We start from the raw sequence: 22,943 nt of genomic DNA on the forward strand, positions 1-22,943 counted from the left end.
CATTGAATGGCCACACTGCAGGGTCAGGAGGGGATGGTGTCTGAGAATTACTGCCGCACACGCAGGGAACTCTGTCCTGGGGCCTCGCCAACACAGCCCTCAAGCCTGAGGCCGGGCCCCTGCACGGCTAGCCCAGTGAATCAGAAGAGACTCAGCTGCAGCCTAGGGTGTGCCAGTCCTGGAGTAAGTTAGAGACCCTGCACGTGACTGCAGAGGAAATGGGGAAGGGAAGATGTGCCTGAAGGAGCTACATCGAACGTCCCCTTGACTCCTGCCACCAGATTCTTGACCTTCCACTAAAGGCTTGTAACCTGCCATGGCCCTGTAGCTGCTTTTGCTCTCACGCTTCTTTCCCCTACAGCCCCAAACAACAGGCGCACGTAGCAGAAGTTAATAAAACCAACATATACTTAGTAAGCACTCACTACAGACAAAGGAGATACTATATGAGGCATTTCGGGCTGCCGGGGTGGAAAGATGGGAAAGACGTGGGCGTGCAAAAAGGGTAGAGAAGACACAACTTCGAATAGCTGGAAAATAACGTAAAGCAACTTAGTCCCTAAAAGGAACACAAAGGGCTATAAGAACTCCTGAAAAAGCAGAAGACTACTTCAGGCTGGGAGGGCAAAGGGACTCCAGGACAAGGGGCCCTTGTGAGCACGTGGGTGTAAAGTATAAACAGGCTGGGAAACGGCAAACAATCCAAACGCCTTAGAGCGTGTGAATGCACATAGTGGGAGAAGCGGTTGGAAAAATCCTATCTAGATTGGGAGTGCCTGGTTAAAACATATTTGTTGCCATTGGCAGTCAGAAGCCATTACGGATTTTGAGTGTGAAATGGCATGATTCGAGCTGGGCTTCAATAAGTTGATGTATTACTTATAGGCTATGGCTATCGTTTTTACTTTCTTGTGTTGCTTGAGTTTGGCAGAAAAGTATGAATGGATAAGGCTGAGTTCTTTGATCCCAAATGAAATGTCTAGAGCCAGCAGTTACAGTGTTCTGCTAACTAAGCCAAGGGTATCAGCTTTCATCACTTCACTCAAAGAAAACTCTCCTTCATGGCCACATCCACATTTACTTAAGAATTCCCAACCATCTCTCACTTGGGTTTGAGGGGCCGTATACAAAAGGCAATCCAAATGAGAAGCTGTGCACAGGATGGGAAATAATGGGCTTTGGAGTCTGAAAGATCTGCATTTGAGTTCTTAGTTCAAACAGTTAGTTTCCCTGAACCTCGATTTCCCAGTCTATAACATGGGAATCATAATGGTGCCCACTCATTGCGTTATTCAGAATATTATATTAGATAATGAATGCAAAACCCTTAGCAGGATTCAACAAAGTCTAGAATGTTGTAAACTCTATAGGATAAATGGCCTGGTTTCTGCAATAAACAATTTACAAGGAAGAAAAAAAAAGAGAGGTGGGAAACCTATCAACTAAAAGAGACTTAAGGAGACATAGCAACCAAATGAAACGTGTGCCTTTGTTTGGATCCTGACTGAAACAAACTAAGTTTTAAAAAGATTTTAAGATAGTTATGGAAATTTAAACGAGGAGTAGACATTTGATACTATTAAGGTATAGTATTGTTAGATATATCAATGGTTTTAAGGGTTTTTTTTTTAGAGTCTTTATGTTAGATGTCATATTAAAATGCTTAGGGGATAAGATGATCTGATGTCTGGGATTTCCTTCAAAATAATCCAAGTTTAGTGTGAAAATGAAGTGTGTGTGTGTGTGTGTGTGTGTGTGTGTAGAGTGGGGAGGGAATGAATGGTTGGCCACATGACGAAATGATTGCTGAAGCAGTGTGATGAATAGAAGGGGATTTATTGTATGACTGTCTTGACTTTTTATGAAAAAGTCCATGATAAAATGTTTTAAAAGGGAAAAATAAATAAATAACATATGAGTCACATGGGTTGTCTGAGTATTAAATGACACAATATATGTAAAAGTACAATAGTGTCTAGTATAAAATAGGTTTTTGAAAAATGTTACTTTTCCCTTTCCTTTCTCTTTTGAAGTGCAGCCCCCCTCCCACCGAATCTGTCTCTGTCTTTTTCTGTCACTGTCTGTCTCTCCCTTACACATGTGCACGCCCATGCGTGGGCGCGCACGCACGCACACACACACACACACACACACACACACACACACAATGTTCTACAAGGGCTGAATTGCCCTAATAGGGGTTTGTGAAAGACTCAGTTCCTCTTTACATGGAAATAAAAGGCTAGTGACTTCAGATCATCTTCAGGGGTCTGAAACCTTAGGAATCGGACCTTCCTACCTTGGGAACGGAATCAACTCCTGAACTCTGCAAACAATAACCAATTAAAATGGAAGGCAGGGTGCTCTGGGGAGAACTCAGTGCTTGCAAAGCCAAGCACCACCTGAGGCAGGGCTCCTGGCCTGTGGGAGGGATCAAGGCCTGTCACGGGGCACCCAAGGGGAAGACCACCCAAGGGGAAGATCACCCAAGGAGAAGACCACCCAAGGAGAAGACCACCCAAGGAGAAGATCACCCAAGGGGAAGACCACCCAAGGGGAAGATCACCCAAGGGGAAGACCACCCAAGGGGAAGATGACCTAAGGAATCACCCAAGGAAGAGAGTCTAAAATGAAACCAGGTAACAGATGCCAATCTTAACCTAATTACCCAGAGTGACCCCTTTTAAAGAAAGAACACTTACCTGAGAAGGAGTTTCTACTCCCTGATGTTTACTGCTGATGGATATACCCGTTCGTCGTTCTCCAAAATAATGAAGGCTGTCCTATAAAAAAGGGGACAGTCCAATCATGGGTCATCTGCATGTCCCTTTCCTGTATAAGGCATTCTGAAGTTTCTAAGGGCACATGATTTCCTTAAGTCAGCGGTCTTTGGGCAGAGGCTATACCCGAAATAACAGAATTAACAAAGCCACATCAAGGCCTACTCTCAAAGATTCATAAAGACAGGCAATTGTAGAGCTGGAAGACTTTGGAGATAATCTGGTCCTTCTTCCTATCTTCCTAGTTTACAAATGGAGAAGATTAGGACCAAAAGAAAACCAAGTGACCTGCCATGGAGATGCATGCAGCCTGTCAGAGACAGCAAAGGCCTGAGCACTGGCCTCTGGCTCTGTCTAGGGCTCCAGACCAACCGCTTGCAAACTTTATATATTTACTGATTTTGGCCACGCCACACAACTTACGGGATCTTAGTTCCCTGACCAGGGACTCAACCCTCGGCAGTGAAAGCGTGCAGTCCTGACCACTGGACCTCCAGAGAGGTCCCTCAAACTTTTTATTTTTAAAGCTACAATCCACATTCATAAACCTGGGAGATACACACACACACATACACACGCACTCTCTCTCTCACACACAGAACTGAAACAAGTTTCACAAACAATACTTACCTTTTGATATTTCCTATTCTAATCGATTCCATTTTATTTAAAAAATGCGAGTGACAACCCAATAAGTTGATTTCACAACTCACTGATAAACTGATCCATAGTGTGAAAAACACTGTCCTAGAGCATCCATTTTCCTAACCTGTGGGTCTCAAATTTGAAATAAAGAAGGCGGTTGAATCAGGGTGCTGGGCCCAGATCAGAACCCCCAGCTTCTCTTCTCTGGGCTGCAGGCTGAGAGAGAAGCACAGCGGCTGAGAGCGTGCCCTCTAAGAGGTGACTTTTCAGCGAGATCGTGGCAGAAAAAGAGTGGGAACCCTGCTTTAAGACATAGCAACAGCCCATTCTGTCTTCTCAGGAATTTCCAGAGGGCACAGGTCCCACAGATGTTGACTGTGCAAAGATATAACATCCAGGAGAGACTTTGTTCCGAGTTGGAAAACGATGCCTTTTACCTACCTAGCACTTGCAAGGATGTTCAAGGTCCTTTAGAAAATTTCCCTAACCCATCTTCTTCTTATTCTCGTGAGAAAGGAGGAAGGCCTGGAGCTGGTGGGATTATGTCAGAGCAGTTCTGGGTCTGGGGGAGGCAAGTCAAGCTTCTGTATTGCTGAGGGTTTTTTTGCACTTTCACAACTTGACCTCACTCATTTCACATTAATCTGGAGTCTGCTGTGTCCTGTCTTTATTTAAAATATTCATATTGTATCCACGATGGATTTTTTGGCATTAACTTAGATTTTTTCAATGCTGCACTGGAATATTATTTAACTTAATTACTGAGATTTTTGGCATTCCCTTAAGTTTTGTGTCCAAGGTGAGCGTCTCACTGACCTCACCCTCCATCCCGTCCCAAAGAGGCCCTGAGGTCAGTTACTAACTAGTGCCAGTTAAACGAGAAAGTATCCAAACCAGGCTATCTAATCATCACCTCTCCAATTACAACTCCATTAAGTACCATGACTCAGGAATCATGTTACCATCCCACCAATGAGGTTTCAGAGCTAACAGATTCAATCAGCCTAAGACAGCATTGGTAGGAGTATCTTTCATACCTCTGCGGTTGCAAATATTTCACTGGCAAGAAGGTAGGCACAGACCATAGTTCCAGTTCTTCCTAGAAAAGAAGTTAGTTCATGAACCATTGCTCATGGCAGGACTTGCTATAAAACTACACTCACAAGTGTTTAGAGTTCATTTTGGATTGATTTTCTTCCACTCGGAAAGTGCTGGCTCAAAATATTTCAATTCAGAGATAGACAAAGCCCTTACACGGCTTGCTCTGAGCTTCTCCCTGGAGTTCTGTGCTAAGTGTGTGCATGGATGTGCCCGTGTCTGTTGTTCTGAGTCATGACCCCTGGAGACTGCAGTAACAGGCAGAGGCAACGAGCTCTGCTCCAGACTCTAAAGCTAAAGAGACACCTACCAGTTAAGAGTAATGACACACCCTGTTTTCCTACTAATGTAAATAAAACAAACTATAAAAGATCAAACATGGACAGAACCCAAAACACCACGGAGCATTTGCCATACCTACCATTCCTTCCATTTTAGGTAGAGTGTTTTGTGTGCTACAAGACACCTTAAAGTCGAAAGAACAGAATAATGAGCCCCCATATACCTGTTCCCCAGATTCGATAATTATCAGATTGATTGTTAGACTTGTTTCTTCCTTTTCTTCCCTCATCCTTCTTTCCCTCCCCCTCTCTACACGCACCCCAGCCCCCCAACCAGCATGTTAAAGCAAATCCTTGATTTCATGTCATTTTATCCTCAAAGTCTCATGGTTTCTTTCCAATTTATATTTTTGTCCTGCCATACAAAATGTGAGTTAAAAAGTACATTGCATCTCTTCTTTCTACAATGATCTGTAGCTTTTGTCTTAGCCAGTATATGCTGAACTCTATTTTATGTAATTCCAAACTTATTCTTTTACCTTAAGATGCACTCTATTTTCTATTCTATCCTTTTAAAAAAAATGAACCACTCAATTTATTTGGCAACCCATAGTTTGGAAAACAATATTCTAAGCCAAGTACTTCCAAAGAGGACTTTGTACCACCCTGTGCTCTGATAAGTGAAAGCTTCTTGCTTAAAGGAGGCTACTGACCATGAACAATCTAGCTCTCTAGCTCTCTAGCATGGATGGTTAACATTTCAATTCTGGAGGACATCTCTGAGTCTTTACAGCCCTTACATATTCCCATTTGAAAAAAAACTTGCAGATTCATGTCCCAGTGGCTATGGATAAGCACAACCACAGACAAAGTAGATGCCCTCTCATCCAGTCAAGTCAGGTATGCAAGGAATCATTAAAATGATTTACACCTGTCTTCAGTATTTTAACTTAAAACATAAACATATATTCATTCCCTAAACTTTTGCTATTGGACAAAGGTTTTAAGTTTTTAACTATGATGAAAGGAATCTACCAAAATACCTACCAGGTATGTCATATTAATGATGAAATGATGATAACATTCCTCTTAAAGCCAGGAGCTAAACAAAATGTCCACTATTCACTGCTTCTATTTACTACATGGCTTAGCCAGTATTGTAAGATAAGAAAAAATGTATAGGGATAAAAACAGAAGAAACAAACTCTCATTATTTGCAGACTAGAAAAGTCCAAGTAAATCTATAGGCTAACCCCTAAAACTAATGAACGAGTTCAGGAAGATACAAGGTCAACACTACGAAAAAAGCAAAAACTGATAGCTAAATAAGGGATGTCAGTTGAAACCTTTAGAGAAATTACTAAGGAATATAAAAAGAGTATATGACTTCCAAGCAAATGGCGGGGGTGGGAGGAAGGAATTATGCTGCAAAGAATTCAAGCAAACCAAAATAAAATATCAGTAAGGATATAGAAGATTTGAATAAAACAATTAACAAACAACCTAATGGGCACATAGAGAACACTGTTCAGGACAATGCATAATACACTTTATTTTCAAGTGCACAGAAAACATTTGATAAAATTGACCAAATTCTGGGTGATAAAGCAAGTCTAAATAAGTCTCAAAGAACTAAAAAAATGCATATGTTCTCTGACCACAATGCAATACAACCAGAAATGAATAACTAGAAGATAATTACAAAATCCTCATGTCTGAAAATAAGACAGTATATTTCTATAGAACCCATGAGTCTAAGAAACAAACACAATGGAAATTAGAAAATATTCCGAACTAAATAATAATGAATATACATAAAAACTTGTGTGATGAAGCTAAATCTATTCTTAGAGGGAAATTTATAGCCTTAAACGCTCACTAGAAAAGAGAAAGGCTGAAAATCTGGGTTAAGCATGCATCTCAAGAAGTTAGGAAAAAGACAGCAAATTAAACCAAAGAAAGTGGAAGAAAGGAAACACTAAAGGAAATGATGAAATAAAAAACAAATAATAGGGAAGATCAGTAAGGCCAAAACACTTGGTACTTTGAAAGGACTAATAAAAGTAGTAAATTCCTGGTGAGACTAATCAAAAGAAAAAAGAGAGAGGGCACCAAAAACAGCAATGTGAGGAATGAAAAAGGGAACACCACTGTAGACATTAGAATAAGATATTTTAAGACAATTTGATGCCAAGACATTTGAAAATTTAGATAAAATGAACAAATGCTTGGGAAAATACCCAAAATGTGCAGAAGAAATAAAATTATAAATAATCCCATATCTAATAAAGAAATTGAGCCATACTTTAAAAACTTCCCCACAGAGAAACTAAGGCCAATTCCCCCACTGAGGCCAATGTTGCTTTACTACTGAATACTACTGAAAAAAAATGTCAACTTATACAAACTCATCCAGAGACTTAAAAAAAAAGAGTAAGTACAACTTAATTTTGGTTTATGAAGCCAAAATTTGAAAACTATAGCCACTCTTACTCATGACATAGATCCAAAAACCCTTAAGAAAATATTAGCAAACAGAATCCAGCAATTTACTAAAAAAATAAGAGAGCACAACAAAATTGTGTTTATTCCAGGAATTCAAGGTTAGTTTACTACTTTATAATCAATGTCATCAACCAGATTAATAGAATGAAGGTAAGAAATCATATTATTTTAAAGACACAGAAAAAGCTTCCAAGAAAATTCAACATTCATTCATTATAAAAACTCCTAGCAAATTAAAGGAATGTCTTAATCTGATAGAGACTATCTAACACTGACACACAGCCTAAAGTAATTGATGAGATGCTGAAAGCTTTTCCTTTGAGAGCAGGAGAACAAGGATTCCTGCGATCATCCCATATAATTCAACACTGTACCAAAGGTTCTAGCCAGTGCTAGGGAAAAAAAGGATTGAAAAGGAAGAATTTAGTTCATTATTTCATAGGATATCATCATGTGCCATAAAATCCAAAAGAATTTACAGACAAGTTAATAGAATTAATGAAAGAATTTAGTTGTTTGCTGATTGCAAGGTTAGTAAAACCAACTGCATTTAGAGCATCAAAAACAAATATCTAGGACATAAAAATTTCCAAGGGATATAATTTATAATAGTTAAAATATCAAAATATCAAATATCTAGGAATAAATCTAACCACACATATACAAGCTTTCTATGCAGAAAATGAAAAGGCATTATAAAGAGAGACTGAAGAAGACTTAACTACGTGAGTGGATATTTCCATTCATGGATTGGAAAACTCAGTATTGTAAAGATTTCAATTCCCCTCTATCTACAGCTTCAATGAAATTCCAAAGTTCCATCAGGGCTGTGTGTGTGTGTGTGTGTGTGTGTGTGTGTGTGTGTGTGTGGTGTGTGTGTGTGTGTGTGTGTAACTTGACTAGCTGATTCCAAAATGTATACGGAAATGTAGATGGCCTAAAAAACACAAACAACTGTGAAGAACAAGATGAGTGGACTCCCTTTAAGGGAAATCAGGACTTATTAGAAAGCGAAGACAAGTAAGAGAGTTGTGCTGCTAGCACACAGATGGATGAAAAAGCAATGAACAGATTAGAAAGTTCAGAAGCAGACCCATGTCCTGCAGAACGGCAAGGAAATGAAATCAGTGTGCTGAAACAATGAGACAGCCATATGGAAAATGATAAAACTTGACCCCTTCCTCACACCACACACATAAATCAATTCCAAACGAAATAAAACTTATATAAGATAATATAGGACTATGTCTTTTTAAACTCAGGGAAAGATTTCTTAATTAGGACACAGAACACTAACCTTAAGAAGAGAAAGAACAATGTACACTGACTATGTTAGAAAAGAAGTGCTGTTAACCAAAAGATACTCAGAGAGAAATGGCAAATCACAGAGCAGAAAAGGTATCTTGGAATACTGTATAATACATATAACAAACCACAGAGTTGAAATGGAGAATATATAATGAATTCCTACAAGTCAATTGGAAAAAAACAAACAATCCAGGAGAAAAATAGACAAGGAAATTAAACAGATACTTCATAGAAAAGAATATCCAAGGATATCATAATAAACCTATGAAAACGTTCTCAATCTTATTAGTAACCATAGAAATGCAAATGAAAGCCATAATGAGATACAACTACACACCCACCCAAGAGCTAAAAATAAAATGACTGAGAAACCCAAGTGTTGCTTAAGGATGTGGAATACTTGGGACTTTCATGCAATGCCAGTGGAGTGTAAATTGTCAACTGTTTCGGAAAACAGATGACATCATTTATAAAAGTTTGAGATTCATTATCCTAAGACAAAACAATTTTAGTCCAAGGTCTACACTCAACAGAAATGTGGGCACATGTGCAACAAGAAAAATGTATTTCATAGCAGCATTATAATAGTAAAAATTGAAACCAATCCAAATGTAATAGAAAAAAGCTTCCTTTTGCAGTAGCAATGTGTCTTGGGATGAATTTAACAAAAGATATACAAGACCATCCTGAAGAGAAGTATAAAATATTATTGAAAGATCAGACGATTCAAATAAATAGAAAACTCTTCATGTACAGCTCAATATTGCAAAGTTCTCAATGCTTCTGAATTAATCTATAGATTCAATGCAGTTCCAATAAAAATCCCAAATATATTTTCACGTAGAACTTGATCAAATAATTCTAAAATTAAATATACAAAGAGTCAAGAGATTTCTGTCTTTATCAAGATATATTATAAAGCTATAAAAATTACAACAGTGTGGTATAGAAAATTCACAGACAGTCCCAAATGCATATGGAAACTTGGTATATGACTGAGAAGGGACTACAAGTTGATGGGGACTACATGAGCATGTGATAGATGGTTTTAGGACAATTGTCTATCCATATGGAAAAAAAATCTCCCTCCCCAAATTCCAATTAAAGACCTAAATGTAAAAAGCAAAACTTTACTATTTTATAAGGAGAATATCTTCACCACCTCAGTGTATGGGTGGATTTCTTAAACATGACCAAAATGCACGAACCACGCACACACAGAACATTGATAAACTTCACTACATTAAAAATTAAAACCTTCTATATGACAAAATAAATCATAATCAAATTTAAAAGACAACACAGTGGAAGAAGATATTTGCAATATAAACTGCTAACAAAAAATTAGCACCCAGATTATTTAAAGAAGTCCTATAAAATCAATAACAAAATATTTGGGCTATCATGATATCACTGGTAATGTGCAGACATCAACCAACAAAAAGAAGCAAAACCAAGATGAATGAAAACTTGAAAAAAGGAGCAGCTCTGGTACAGACCAACTGAACACTAGCCTTCCAAACAATCCTAAAGGAAAAGCAATGAAACACACATGAACACAGAATAATGGAAGTCTGCTCTCAGAAAAAAAAAATGAAATTTGAAATGAAGGTCCTCCTTTAAGCAGGGAATTAACCTGATTAAAAGAAAACTAAAGCCAACTCTTAGATTATAATATTTTGGTTGAGCCATATTAAATGGCCTTTTTTTAAAGTAAAAGATGGTCCAAAGAAAGGCAGTTCCACGTGGTTCAACCTCTGTATTCTTCATTTAGGCACAATATTGTAAATGGCCATACATACAGAATATTCTGACCTGTGGAACTAAAGATGGAACTTGCCTACTAACTCATGAGCTTGAAACGACTTTTCAAATAAGACTCAAACTTTATTCTACTCAATTACAGAAGGCAGTTTTAAAGTGTGTTTTCCTGGAATTTAATATAAAAAACTGTTTCACAGCCCAACAAAACCATCATTCCTTATTTGTCAAACATTGTGAAATATGCCTAGATGATTATTAAAAGCCTAAATCTGAATGAGAGAATTCTTGACTCAAGTTAAATTGGTTGAATTGACAACTGGCTTTCCCACCACCCCCATTTTCCCCCCACCAAAATCAACTTCTATGTATCATTACACTATAAAAACTGCAGTCTAATTTTGGGTCTTTGAAATGGCATTGCTGTTGACACTCTTAACTTTAAAAGGTCCTCACAAAGTTTAAGAACAACCTTAAATAAAATGAAAAGTGCTCTGATGGTTTCGAAAGTTAAACAGTGTTTGTATTGTGGCAAATCAAAAATGAAGAAACCCAAAGAGTCAATAAACAAGGGAAAACACACTTAACCTTCCTCAGTTCTTCTATCCCTACTTTCTTCTCTTCTTTACTCTTTCTTCCTTTCCTCCCCCCTTCTTCCCTCTTTCCTTCCCTTCCTTTAGTCTTGACGCTAATATTAAAAAACGTTCACAATGATTAATACCAGTTAATAGCAGAACGTATCTTGTGGGTGTACTTTAATATATTTTTTCAAATTTCTTTAGAAAAAGAGAAAGAAAAAGAAAAACGTTTTTTACCTTTGCCCCCCTTACAGTGAATCACTGTGATGTTTTCCTCATCTTGAGCCATCCACTCTTTTACGTCCTTGGAGAACGCCACCATCTCACTGATTCAAAGTGAAAGATTTTTAGTTGAATGAAAAGACTTCCCAAAAAATCAAGCCCTGTGTATTTAGCCCTCTTCTGACAGCCAGCTTGGCATCAAACTTACCTCAGAGAGGGGACATTGTGATCGTCAATCATGTATCGACAGACCCTATCATGGAAGTACTTAGCATCGTAAGCTCTTTCACCTGAAATAAATGATGCACGGGTCATATCTCGAACCTTAATAAACACAGTAAATGGTCAAGGTGTAAATAAGTTATACTTTTCTATTAGAAATTCCTCCTCTACCTTTAAAAGGAGCTTTCTGTCTGGCTCCTGCTGCTCTAAAAGAAACGTAAGGGTCTCAAAAATAAAAGTAGAGTAGTGTTTTGTCCATCTTGAGTAACACAAGCCCAAATTATTTGGGTTTAATAGGCCTTACTTGTACTTTTCTAGCAGGCTACTCACTGCATTATCAGAAGGTTACACAGAGCAGAAGCCAACGCGGCCAGCCAAAATACTTGCCTCCTGAAAATGTCCACTTAATATACAGGAAGAGGGTCAGCTGGGCTATAATTTGTTTGCTAAAGGGTTTGGGGGGTTTTTCCCATGCAGGACCCTGGTCTCCTCACACCTCATTCCTAGTGGGTTACAGTGTGCATTTGTTGAATTGCCTTCAAAACACAAGCTGGCAGGAAAAAAACACATATTTTCCAAAACCTACTACCACTAGACCTGACTCTCCTAAAATGGCTCTGCCCCCAGTCTCCTGCCTACCTCACAGGGCACTGTGTGCTGTTGCACTTTCTTTTCCTACCAAACAGAGCCAGCACAAGATGGAGTCTTTTTAAAACTCACTTCCCACCACCACCAAATACCTAGGATTAAATGAAATGTAAAAACTAAATCAACTTCTTACATGCAGTGAGTGACCTGTTTTCTATCTAGAGTAGCAAAATATCGAGTCATGTACATACTGCAGAGATTGTAGACGCGGTAGTGGTTTTGATGCTTGGTATCCAGGAACCGTACAACTTCCTAAAAAAGATGGACACATACCTTACATATTCCACACGGCACCAACATAAGCCTTTTCCTAGGACTAACCTAAAATGAGTATCACCCTTTTATTCACTGGTCCGTCACTTAGCACCTTTCAGGGGAGACTCAGGGAATAAAAAGGTACATACATTCCAAGTCATATCTAACCCACTGATGGTTTTCAAATAGCCCACAAAAGTTGGGATGACTACTCTGATTAGCCTCTACTCTAAATACACATTGTTTAAAGCTACCAGAGAAGGAAGTTAGGTGGTTAACAAGCTTTAAGAAAGTTGTAATTTGTTCTAAAATTTGTATGGAACCACAAAAGATCCTGAATAGCCAATCTTCAGAAAGAAGAACAAAGCTGCAGTTATCATGCTCCCTGATTTTAAACTATACTATTGGTACAAAGCTGAAGTCATCAGAACAGTAGGGTACTGGCACAAAAACAAACACATAGATCAATGGAACAGAATTGAGGGCCTGGGGAAAAACCCACACATATATGGATAATTAATTTATGATAAAGGAGCAAAGAACATACAGAAAAGATCGTCTCTTTGATATATGGCGTTGGGAAAACTGGACAGCCACATGCAAAAGAATGAAACTATACCACTATGTCCCTCCATACACAAAAATTAACTCAAAAAGGATTAAAGACTTGAATGTAAGATGTGAGAACATAAAATTCCTAGAAGAAAACATAGCTGGTAATTTCACTGACATTGCTCTTAGTGATGTTTTTGTGGATCTGACTCCAAAGGCAAGGGAAACAAAACAAAAGGGAAAAAAAAAAGTGTAAACAAATGGGACTACATCAAACTAAAAAGCTTCTGCACGGTGATAAACACCATGATCAAAACAAAAAGGCAACCTAGTGAATGGGTGAAAATATTTGCAATTTATATATCCAATAAGGGGTTAATATCCAAAATATATGAACTATACAACCTCAAAACAAAAAAACAACCCAATTAAAAAATGGGTAGAGGACCTGAATAGACAAATTTCCAAAGAAGATATACAGAGGGCCAATGGGCACAACAAAAAATCTTCAGCATCACTAATCATTAGGGAAAAATGCACATCGAAACCACAATAAGATATCACTTCATGCTTATTAGAATGGCTATTATCAAAAAGGTAAGAAATAACAAATGTTGGAGAGGATGTGGAGAAAACGGAACCCTCAAACACTGTTGGTGGGACTGTAAATTGGAGCAGCCACTATGGAAAACAGCATGGAGATGACCCCCAAAATTAAGACTAGAAATATCATATGATCCCAGCTATTCCACTTCTGGGTATTTAGCCAAAGAACAAAAAAACACTATAATTCCAAAAGATATATGCACCCCTATATTCAATGCAGTATTATTAACAACAGCCAAGATATGGAAACAACCCAAATGTCCACTGATGAATGAATAAAGATGTGATAAATACGCGTGTATGCACGCACAGACACACACACACACACACACACACACAAATGAATACTACTCAACCATAAAAGAATGAAGTCCTGTCATTTGCAACAACATGGATGGACCTTGAAAGTATTATGCTAAGTGAAACTGTCAGGCAGAGAAAGACAAACACCATACAATTTCACTCATATGTGAAATCTAAAAAAATAAAACAAATGAACAAAGAAAAGCGAACCAAACCAAACACAGATACAGAGAACAGATTACTGGTTACCAGAGGGGAAGGGGTTTGGGGTGTGGCTGAAATAGGTAGAGGGTCAACTGTATGGTGACAGACGGCAGCTAGACTTGTGCTGGTGATCACTTTGTAGTGTATACAGATGTTGAATTTTAATGCTGTACTCCTGCAACTTGTACAATAAAAAAGAGAGAGAGAGAATGGGGTGGGGAGGGAGAGAGGGAGGAAGGGAGAGAACAAGGAAGGAAGGAAGGAAATAAGGGAGGGAGGAAGGGAGGAATGGTTTTTGCCTCAGAGCACAGTGAGCAAAGAGGCTTTACAAACTTACAGCATGATGAGGACAAAAATCACAGTGACTCTGACATCTGGATCAGGAGCTCCTCAGTGAGCCATATAGAAAATAAACATCCAAATGAATATGGTCTGGGAGCTGAGGGACATGGGGTTAAAAAACTAAAGTTTGACAAAGAAGGTGAAGTCAGAGATGACCAAACAACTTCTAGTCACACTTCTTCAGTTATGACAGAAGAAACAGAAGAACCAGCTTCATCGAAGAAGAAAGACAAAGAGAAGAGGATGAAGAGGAAGAGTGTCTTGAACGACAGAAATAGGGCCTCCCTGGTGGCGCAGTGGTTGAGAGTCCGCCTGCCGATGGAGGGGACGTGGGTTCGTGCCCCGGTCTGGGAAGATTCCACATGCCGAGGAGCGGCTGGGCCCGTGAGCCTCGGCCGCTGAGCCTGCGCATGCGGAGCCTGTGCTCCGCAACGGGAGAGGCCACAACACTGAGAGGCCCACGTACCGCAAAAAAAAAAAAAAAAAAACAGAAATGATTCCAGAAAAAAAAAATTCCAGAGAAAGAATCTGATGATGCCTTAACTATAAATGAAGAGAATTCTATGGAAAAGAATCAAATAGAGGAATCTCATCTGTCTCAGATGAGACAGATTTACATTCTGAAGACAGTGAAAACAGAGGCCCTGCACGTAGGATTCCGACTGGCATGAAACAGAAGAACTAGGAGGCTCCAATTCCAGTAGAACTGGAGAGATTCGCTCAGAATCTTCCACAGAAAATGACTATAAAGCCACAGAAGTCACTGATGAACCGATGGAACAAGACTATTTAGAAATACTTACATGCAGTATTTCACACTCAGTTCTAGTTTTACACTGTATGAAATTTCTGTGTAATCAAATGGACCTTTAGTTTTGCATGAGAAGAAGGTTGTAAAATAAAGTACTTCATGGGATAAACCCTGAAAGAGTTGTTCTTGTAGGAGCTGTGAATATCAGCTCTTCTGGGTCCTGCTTACTAAACACTTTTTTGGGGGGGTGGGGGAGGATCTGGTTAAATCAGTGGCTTGTGTATAGATTCTTTTTTTAATTTAAAGTTTTCAAACTGGAAGGTAATAATTACAATTCTTTTTTTTTTTTTTTGGAGAGTATCATGCTTAGATTATACATATGTGAAAAGGCTTCTAGTCTTTTTCTAACAGCTCTAGCAGTGTTCATATTTTGGTCATAGTTTCAACATTTACCATATGAATTAAAGGGTTTCATGGTAGTTATATTATTTATATTTATAAATATAAATTCCATATATGTTCATCTTTTACAGAAATAAGAAAAATTAAAAATTTGCTCCCTTAGAATAATATATGTATATTTACATGTAACATATTTTATAGTTACATATGTTATATGACATAATGTATGTAACATAATACATATCATATAATATAAAATAAAGTAATATAACATATATAACATTATATACAAATAATATATATAACAGATTTATATACTGTATAAATGATATATAAATTGTAATTTACATGTCATTCATACAAAATATAAATTATATAATATATAAATTATGAATTTATATAAGTTACATATCTATATACTTAAGTATTATATATTTATGATGTTAATATATTCATAATATATGCATACTTATATATTATTGTTATATAATTATATGATATGTAATATATAGTTATATACCTTATACATTATATAATTATATATAACATATTATATATAAATATAATATAGTATTATAAAGGGGAAAATGGTATATTTTCCTGTTTCTATGAGATGAGTTTATATTATAGATTTATAAATGGAATAATATATTGACATGTTATATAAGACATATACATAGAATTTATAATTTATACATGTAATTATATATTATTCTGTATAATATATATTATATATAAGTATACATGTATTATTCTAAGGGGGAAATGTTATGTTTTTCTGTTTCTATAAGAGATAAGATATATATGTAATATATATTTATAAATAGAATAATATATAGTTATACTATATAAAATTTATATGCAGTTATATATAACATGATATATATTACACTTACTATATACTAATTTTATATATTACACATTATATATTAATATATATTTAATATATACTATAATATACATTTTATTTAAATATACACTATTTTAAGAGGGAAATGTATTATATATTATATAATTACATGTACAACTATACATTATCTTACATATGCTCTATAGTATATATAATGTATATTACATATAATTATATACACATTATTCTGAGAGGGGCAATATTCTATTTTTCTGTTTCTGTAAGATATGCATTGGATACTTTTTCTATTGGTAATGATCGAGTCCACATCTTTCAAGGCCGTTTCTTTCTCCTCTAAGTAATTAAAAATCTGGTCCTTGTGAAACCATGGAAATTTTAAGTCTGTTGAAATATCAGGTTAAACACGTTCTGAGAGATCTGTTCAAACTCAAATTCTTTTGTATACTTTTGTGGTGCTTGAGAAAAAGACTTCACTATTGGTGAGAAAATGTGCTTTATCTTGGAAATTGTGTTCAAACATTAGCTTACTATTTTGTAGGATTGAATATGCTTAGGAAGCTGATGTGAGACCATCTCAGAAGAACTGGGCAGATTCACAGAACTTCGGCGTTCTTTTCTGAACATTTGTGAGTACTACATATTTCTTTCTAACATATTCTAGAGTGTGCAAATGTCAATAGTATGAAACACAATTATACTGGAAAAATAAATTAATGATGAACTTGGGCTAAATGACTAAGGTCATATTCACAGATTAAAGTCATGCAAGCTGTACAACTTCCTGTCAAAATTACTGGCTGCCAAATTTATATTTGTTTCTTCAGATGTACCTTTTGTTATTTAGAATTTTTAATTTTCTGTAAAGTAGACTTTTTAAAGTGTAATGTGTTTGCTGCCTTTGGGAAGCAATGTATAATTGTATAATTTCTGTAAGTAAACTGAATGCTTGAGCTTTCAATCAGTATTCTAGAAGCAATAAATATTATTTAGAAAGAACTACTGTACACCCAACAATATTAGATAAATCCCACAGAATTCATTTTAAGCATAAAAAGCTGGTTACAGAAGATGTAGTCTATGATTCCATTGATGTGAAATTCAAGAAAAAGTAGAACTAATCTGTTGTGACACAAGTGAGAAGAGTAATTACCTCCAGTGTGTTGGGGTATTGACTGAAAAAGAGCAAGAAATGTTCTATATTTTGATAGGGGTGTTGGCTGTATATCCACCTATATATAATTTTATCAAGATATACATGAGATTCGCACAATTTACAGTAATTTTTATGCCTCAAAGTATAATTATATATACACATACTTATATATAGACATACACACATATACATAATTAGTTTTACTGAGATAGAACAAATACTGTAAATTGCACTAATGTATACACACCCGCACACATATGCAAACTTCTTAAACAATGACTTTTAACTGGCATTTCATAGTAAGCATCACCTGATGTTTGAACTTTATTTAATCTACAGAACCTAAAGCAGTATGTAGCCACTGTAATTTAGGATCTCAATCTAAGAATACACATTTTAGTTCAAGAATTCTCAATCTTCTTCCCTATGACAGACCATGAAAAACAGCCACAATTCACCACAATTCCTGCCTTCCAGAGACGGCATCTGTTGTCCGCTTGAATCTGAACTGGGTTTGTAGTTTGCTTGTCCAATAGAATAAGGTAGAAGCCACATTATACTAGTTGAGAGCCAGGGCCTTGGCATTCTTTCACTTGATGCTAGTGAGGTCCTTGCCACTGCCTTATGTGAACAAGCCTGAGCTAGCCTGTTACAGAATGAGACATCACTTGGAGCCATCCAGCAAGGCCATTTTAGACTAGCCAACCCTCAGATGCCCAGTTGCCGCCCATACATGCAGGAGTTAGCTCTGCTGAAATTAGTTAAGCGTGTCCCTGATCAGTTAAGCCCAACTCAAATTCACAAACCACATTATCACGAGCAAAGTACATGTTTGCTGTTATAAGTCATTTAAGTTTGCGGGTGATTCATCACACAGCGAAAGCTAATTGATAGCAATCCATGGTAATGTTTTACCTGAAAGAGTAAATTTTTAGGAGAACACTGTCATCTGTGGGCCAACATTATCTTACAATTCCACAGTCTAGGTTTACCGAGAAATGTGAGCATTTGTTAGATAAAAACTCTTACCTTAATGGGATTCCTATAGAAAGACTGCTTTCCAGAAGATGGGAATGACATGGCAATAATACGCTCTGGAAGTCAAAACAGTCACTATTAACAAATGTTATACATGGGAAACAATATATGAGAACTCGACTTACATATAATCAGACTGTTTCCATAGAAGAGAACTTTCAGGATTGAGAATGACAGGAAAAAAGCTAACTAACCCTCAGGATAATCAACTTTAATATCCAATACTGGATATTAAAGTATCCACTATTTGGACCATTACATTCAGTGTTCCCAAGTCTCAGCTGGTTCCAGCCTTATGCAACAGATTTGCGTTGACTTTAGTCTGGAGGGCCCCCTGTGGTGGAAATTTCTTTCTTATTTAAACACCAAAGAAAAATGAGCAATGTTGGGAACTTCTAGGATGCTTTCCAGTGTTCCCCTGACTCAGAAACCCGAGACCTACAAAGCAATGACTTCATCTCTAGCGTTCTAGGGAGAGAACAGGTCTCTCTGAAATCCTTGGGACCGAGGATAACTACTAGAACTCAGTAGATTCTAAACCAAACAAATGGAGTCAGCTGAAAATCCATTTAACTTCCTATACTATAAGCAAGTAGCCCTGAATTGAGATGAAAATTAAGATTTTTCCATTGGCAGGGTTAAACTCCAAATATGTCACACTATCAGAGTGGCATATGTCTTCATGGATAAAAAATGCTTTGAAAGAACATGCCTCAGACAGGGAAAGAACAAAATTAGCATATAATTACCTACTCACACACAAGAAAAATGTGATGTTAATATAGGCAAATCAAGAGAGAAACTTCACAAACCAGTAATGTAAGTGAGGTCTAAGTCAAATCCATCCTTCTTGTATCGCCGTTTGTTTTCTGAAACCTGAGGGTTTAAAACAATCATTCATTTGTAAAACATAAATCAACATAAAAAAAGAACAATATATAGATATCTACAACCCTTGCCAGTATTTCCTGAAGCACAAACATTTTTTCTGAATCATAAACATATTTTGCCCACTTACCCTCCTCCTGGTCAGCATTGCAAGATGTCTGTTTTGCTGAGCCAGATGAAGAGATCTTGTCTGAGTGAAAAGTCGTAGAGGTAGTAAAACAATTCTCAATCTAACAATAAAAGATTCATTTTTGCTTTAGAAACAGAGGATCTTGTCAGTATGGACTAAGTTTAGAGCAGTGGCTCTTAACCAGGGGCAAAATTTGGCACACGACCCCCTGGCCCAAGCCTCCCACCCACCCCACCCACCCTGGGCATATTTGGCAATGTTCAGAGACATTTTTGGCTGTCACAACTGCCTGTGAGGGGCTGCTACTTGCATCTAGTGGTTAGAGGCCAGGGATGCTGCTCAGTACCGACGCACAGGACAGCTCCCTTACTAAAAATGGATCTGTCCAAAATACCAGTAGTGCTGGTGTTGAGAAACTCTGATTTAAAGAAAAAGTCATATGGTAGACTCTCAGAATTTGTGGGTTTAACTTCTGTGGTTTAAGACAAGCATTTTTCAGTCTTTTTCCCATCCAAACAGAATTCTTATTCCCCTCTGTTACTCCCATGCGTAACAGGGGTTCACTAGAGCTGTGAACACACATCAGGCAGATAACAGATGAGTTACTTCCCAAGTGTGTCTCCTACCATCAGGAAGAAACACGATGGCAAAGAACTGATGGTCTGGGCTAGTGCTTCTCTAGCTTGAGTGTGCATACTGATTCAGTAGGTCTAGAGTGGGCCCTGAGGTGTTTGTCTTCTGGTATTTCTGACAAGCTCTTCCGTGATGCTGAGGTTGCCTGTCTGAAGACCATACTGGTTTGGGTTCTTTTCAAAAACTCCAAAAGCTTATCACATCAAGTTTTGTTGGGACCTGAGGGAAAGTCCTGAGAAGCTGGAGTGCAGGAAGTGCAAGCTATCTGACTAAGGAATAAGCCTAGTGAGCCACCCAACAGCTACATCCTAGAACACTTTTGCTCTTCTTTTTCTCACTGCCCCAGTAGAAAGAGGAGGAGAAAGAGAAAAGCCATCGGTGGCTCATACACGTTTTGCTTTGACCCCTAACAGTTCTAACTCTGCCTCAGCTTCCGTCATGTTAACTGTCCTGCAAACATTCCACCTCTGTGTTTCTACCCGTGTCACCTCGTTTTTCTCTTCCATTTCTGCCTTTTTAGAGAATCATCATTGGAGTCACTCAAATTTTTCATCAACTCAAACCAGTACTCTCTTGGTTATAGGAAAAACCCAGGAATTTCACGTGTAAGAAATGTGTGGTTGAAGCGCAAGTGGGAATTTAGTGGGAATTTCAAAAGGTAGAGAAGTTCAAGTTAGGTACAAGAGGCAAGTCCCCAGTTTCTTCTTTGGGGGCGTCATCTTCTTCACTCGACTAAGGTACTCAGTGTGGACACCCTTCACTGGTCCCTAAACACCACCATCCTTTAGTTTCCAGGTAGAAATTTAACTCAACGTTTCATTTTCAAGCAGCTTATTTAGCACAGAATTAGCACATTCAGAGTTTAAAAGATTACACAAAATGAAAGCCACAGAAAATACTTTTTAAGAAAGAAAAACTTTAAGAGAAGGGAAGCATATGTTTCTTACTTGGGGAAATTTTTAAGAAACTTGAAGTCATAGAAAAAATAAGCAATATTGACTAGTAGAGTCACCACAATAATGGAAGCATCTAAGGAGTTCAACATATCGGAAAAATACCGTCGTACCCTGTAACAAAAAACAAAAAATATATAAGTGTATGCTTCCCCAAAGAAGAGGTAGGGATATTTTAAAAGCACCCTTAAGATTTCCGGTTTGGGATTTCCCTGGTGGTCCAGTGGGTAAGACTCTGCGCTCCCAATGCAGGGAGCCCAGGTTAGATCACTGGTCAGGGAACTAGATCCCATGCGCATGCCGCAACTAAGAGTCCGCATGCTACAACTAAGAACCAGCGCAGCCAAAATAAATAAATATTTTTTAAAAGGAATTCAGCGTTGATGAATGATTTAAAGTGCATTTACTAGACTAGATTAAGGAAAAAAAATATTCATACTCATTTTATACTTATATAGGACAAAAACATCAATATGGCAAGTAGAGCCATAAGTATAGTAAGAGATATAACCAAACCATTGAACAAGAGGCAAGCATTGCCTGGACACAGCGGGGAGAGAGAGATGGGATGGTGAGCGATGCAATCGGACAATGGAAGCTGAACATGTCACAGCCCTAGAGAAACGGGCTGTGAGAAGTGCATGAAAGGAGCTTGTGAGAGGAAGACGGGTCCACTACTTTGGCCTGCAAACTCATCACCTGGCTTTGCACCCACAGTGGAATCCCAGTGAGCTGGTGTGGCCTCCTCTGTGCAAAGCTGAACTTTCAGCCCTGGCACCTCCTCCTCAACACTAGCTCCTTCAGCCATGGGCACTGGGGCTCCAGGGAAATCTTCTAGGCCTGGGATAGCTCCTTTAGGCTCTGAGTAACCCGGGAGTGGGCAACTGTCCTCAGCTCAGAGGCACGAGGACAGAAATTCAGCCAGAAAGGAGACAAGCATGTTCCGAAATGCTCTGGATGAAGTGAGGCTGGGGACTTTAGTCCCTGACTCGCTCTCCCATAGAGCTTAACACAAGTTTTTGTTCATTTAGTTTTAAATGTCTCATTAAAAAAAATTTTTTTTGGCCGTGCAGCTTGCAGGATCCTAGTTTCCCGACCAGGGATCGAACCCATATCACCTGCAGCGGAAGCATGGAGTCCTAACCACTGGACCGCCAGGGAAGTACCACAAATTTTTATTTTAACTGAGGTAGGGTTTGCTCATGATCTATTATCTAGTACTTAATATACTGTCAGCTTTTATTTACATTGAACTCAATAAAAATATCAATACTTATACTTCACATACACGTTCCTCTTAATAATGTGCATGTAGACATATTAGCTGCCTGGCCCCATTTTGCAAACCCTTTAAGCTGTACCTGTTGAAGGAACCATCTAGAATACATGGTTTGCAGACTAGAGTGCCAGTTGCAAGTGTAATATTAAAGCTCAGTCTGATAGAAATTGGGATTTGGATTGTTGTTTCTCTTGTGGAGGATGCCTTCAAGGAGAATTATTTTGATAAAGAGGGGCATATTTAGTTGGGTTGACCTGGTCATTACTTGTGATGCTTCTCATAGCAGTACAAAATAGCTCTCTGTGCTTTTAAAAAATTAATCAAACTTACCCTTCTATAGACACTCGAAGAAAAACGTCCATGAAAAAAAATAAACCCATAGCTAAAGAAACTGCACGATACTCCAAAGGAATATATATCGTGCTATCAGAGACAAGTATGTCTGTAATGATGAGGGACACATCCACAAAGGTCAGCAAAATTCCAAGTATTCTGCAACAAACAAATAAATAAACCAAATAAGGATAAAGTGGTT

At 37.8% G+C, this 22,943-nt stretch overlaps 1 protein-coding gene and 1 pseudogene across 1 annotated transcript in view; one reads left to right on the forward strand and one right to left on the reverse strand.

The window, feature by feature from the left end:
• LOC132477389 (phosphatidylinositol 3,4,5-trisphosphate 3-phosphatase TPTE2-like) overlaps positions 1 to 22,943 on the reverse strand; it is a 73,292-nt gene that overhangs the window by 22,328 nt on the left and 28,021 nt on the right. The window contains exons 14-23 of the mRNA XM_060079756.1: positions 22,739 to 22,900; positions 21,124 to 21,243; positions 19,544 to 19,643; positions 19,338 to 19,401; positions 18,517 to 18,581; positions 12,240 to 12,300; positions 11,387 to 11,468; positions 11,194 to 11,282; positions 4,463 to 4,524; positions 2,703 to 2,783 (exon numbers count right to left, since the gene is read on the reverse strand). Coding sequence (XP_059935739.1) covers positions 2,703 to 2,783; positions 4,463 to 4,524; positions 11,194 to 11,282; positions 11,387 to 11,468; positions 12,240 to 12,300; positions 18,517 to 18,581; positions 19,338 to 19,401; positions 19,544 to 19,643; positions 21,124 to 21,243; positions 22,739 to 22,900 — 886 coding nt within the window. The remainder of the gene's footprint in view (positions 1 to 2,702; positions 2,784 to 4,462; positions 4,525 to 11,193; positions 11,283 to 11,386; positions 11,469 to 12,239; positions 12,301 to 18,516; positions 18,582 to 19,337; positions 19,402 to 19,543; positions 19,644 to 21,123; positions 21,244 to 22,738; positions 22,901 to 22,943) is intronic.
• On the forward strand, positions 14,267 to 15,183 carry LOC132477769 (serine/threonine-protein phosphatase 4 regulatory subunit 2-like; annotated as a pseudogene).

This window comes from Mesoplodon densirostris, chromosome 17, assembly GCF_025265405.1.
Source record: "Mesoplodon densirostris isolate mMesDen1 chromosome 17, mMesDen1 primary haplotype, whole genome shotgun sequence".
Lineage (NCBI taxonomy): Eukaryota > Metazoa > Chordata > Mammalia > Artiodactyla > Ziphiidae > Mesoplodon > Mesoplodon densirostris.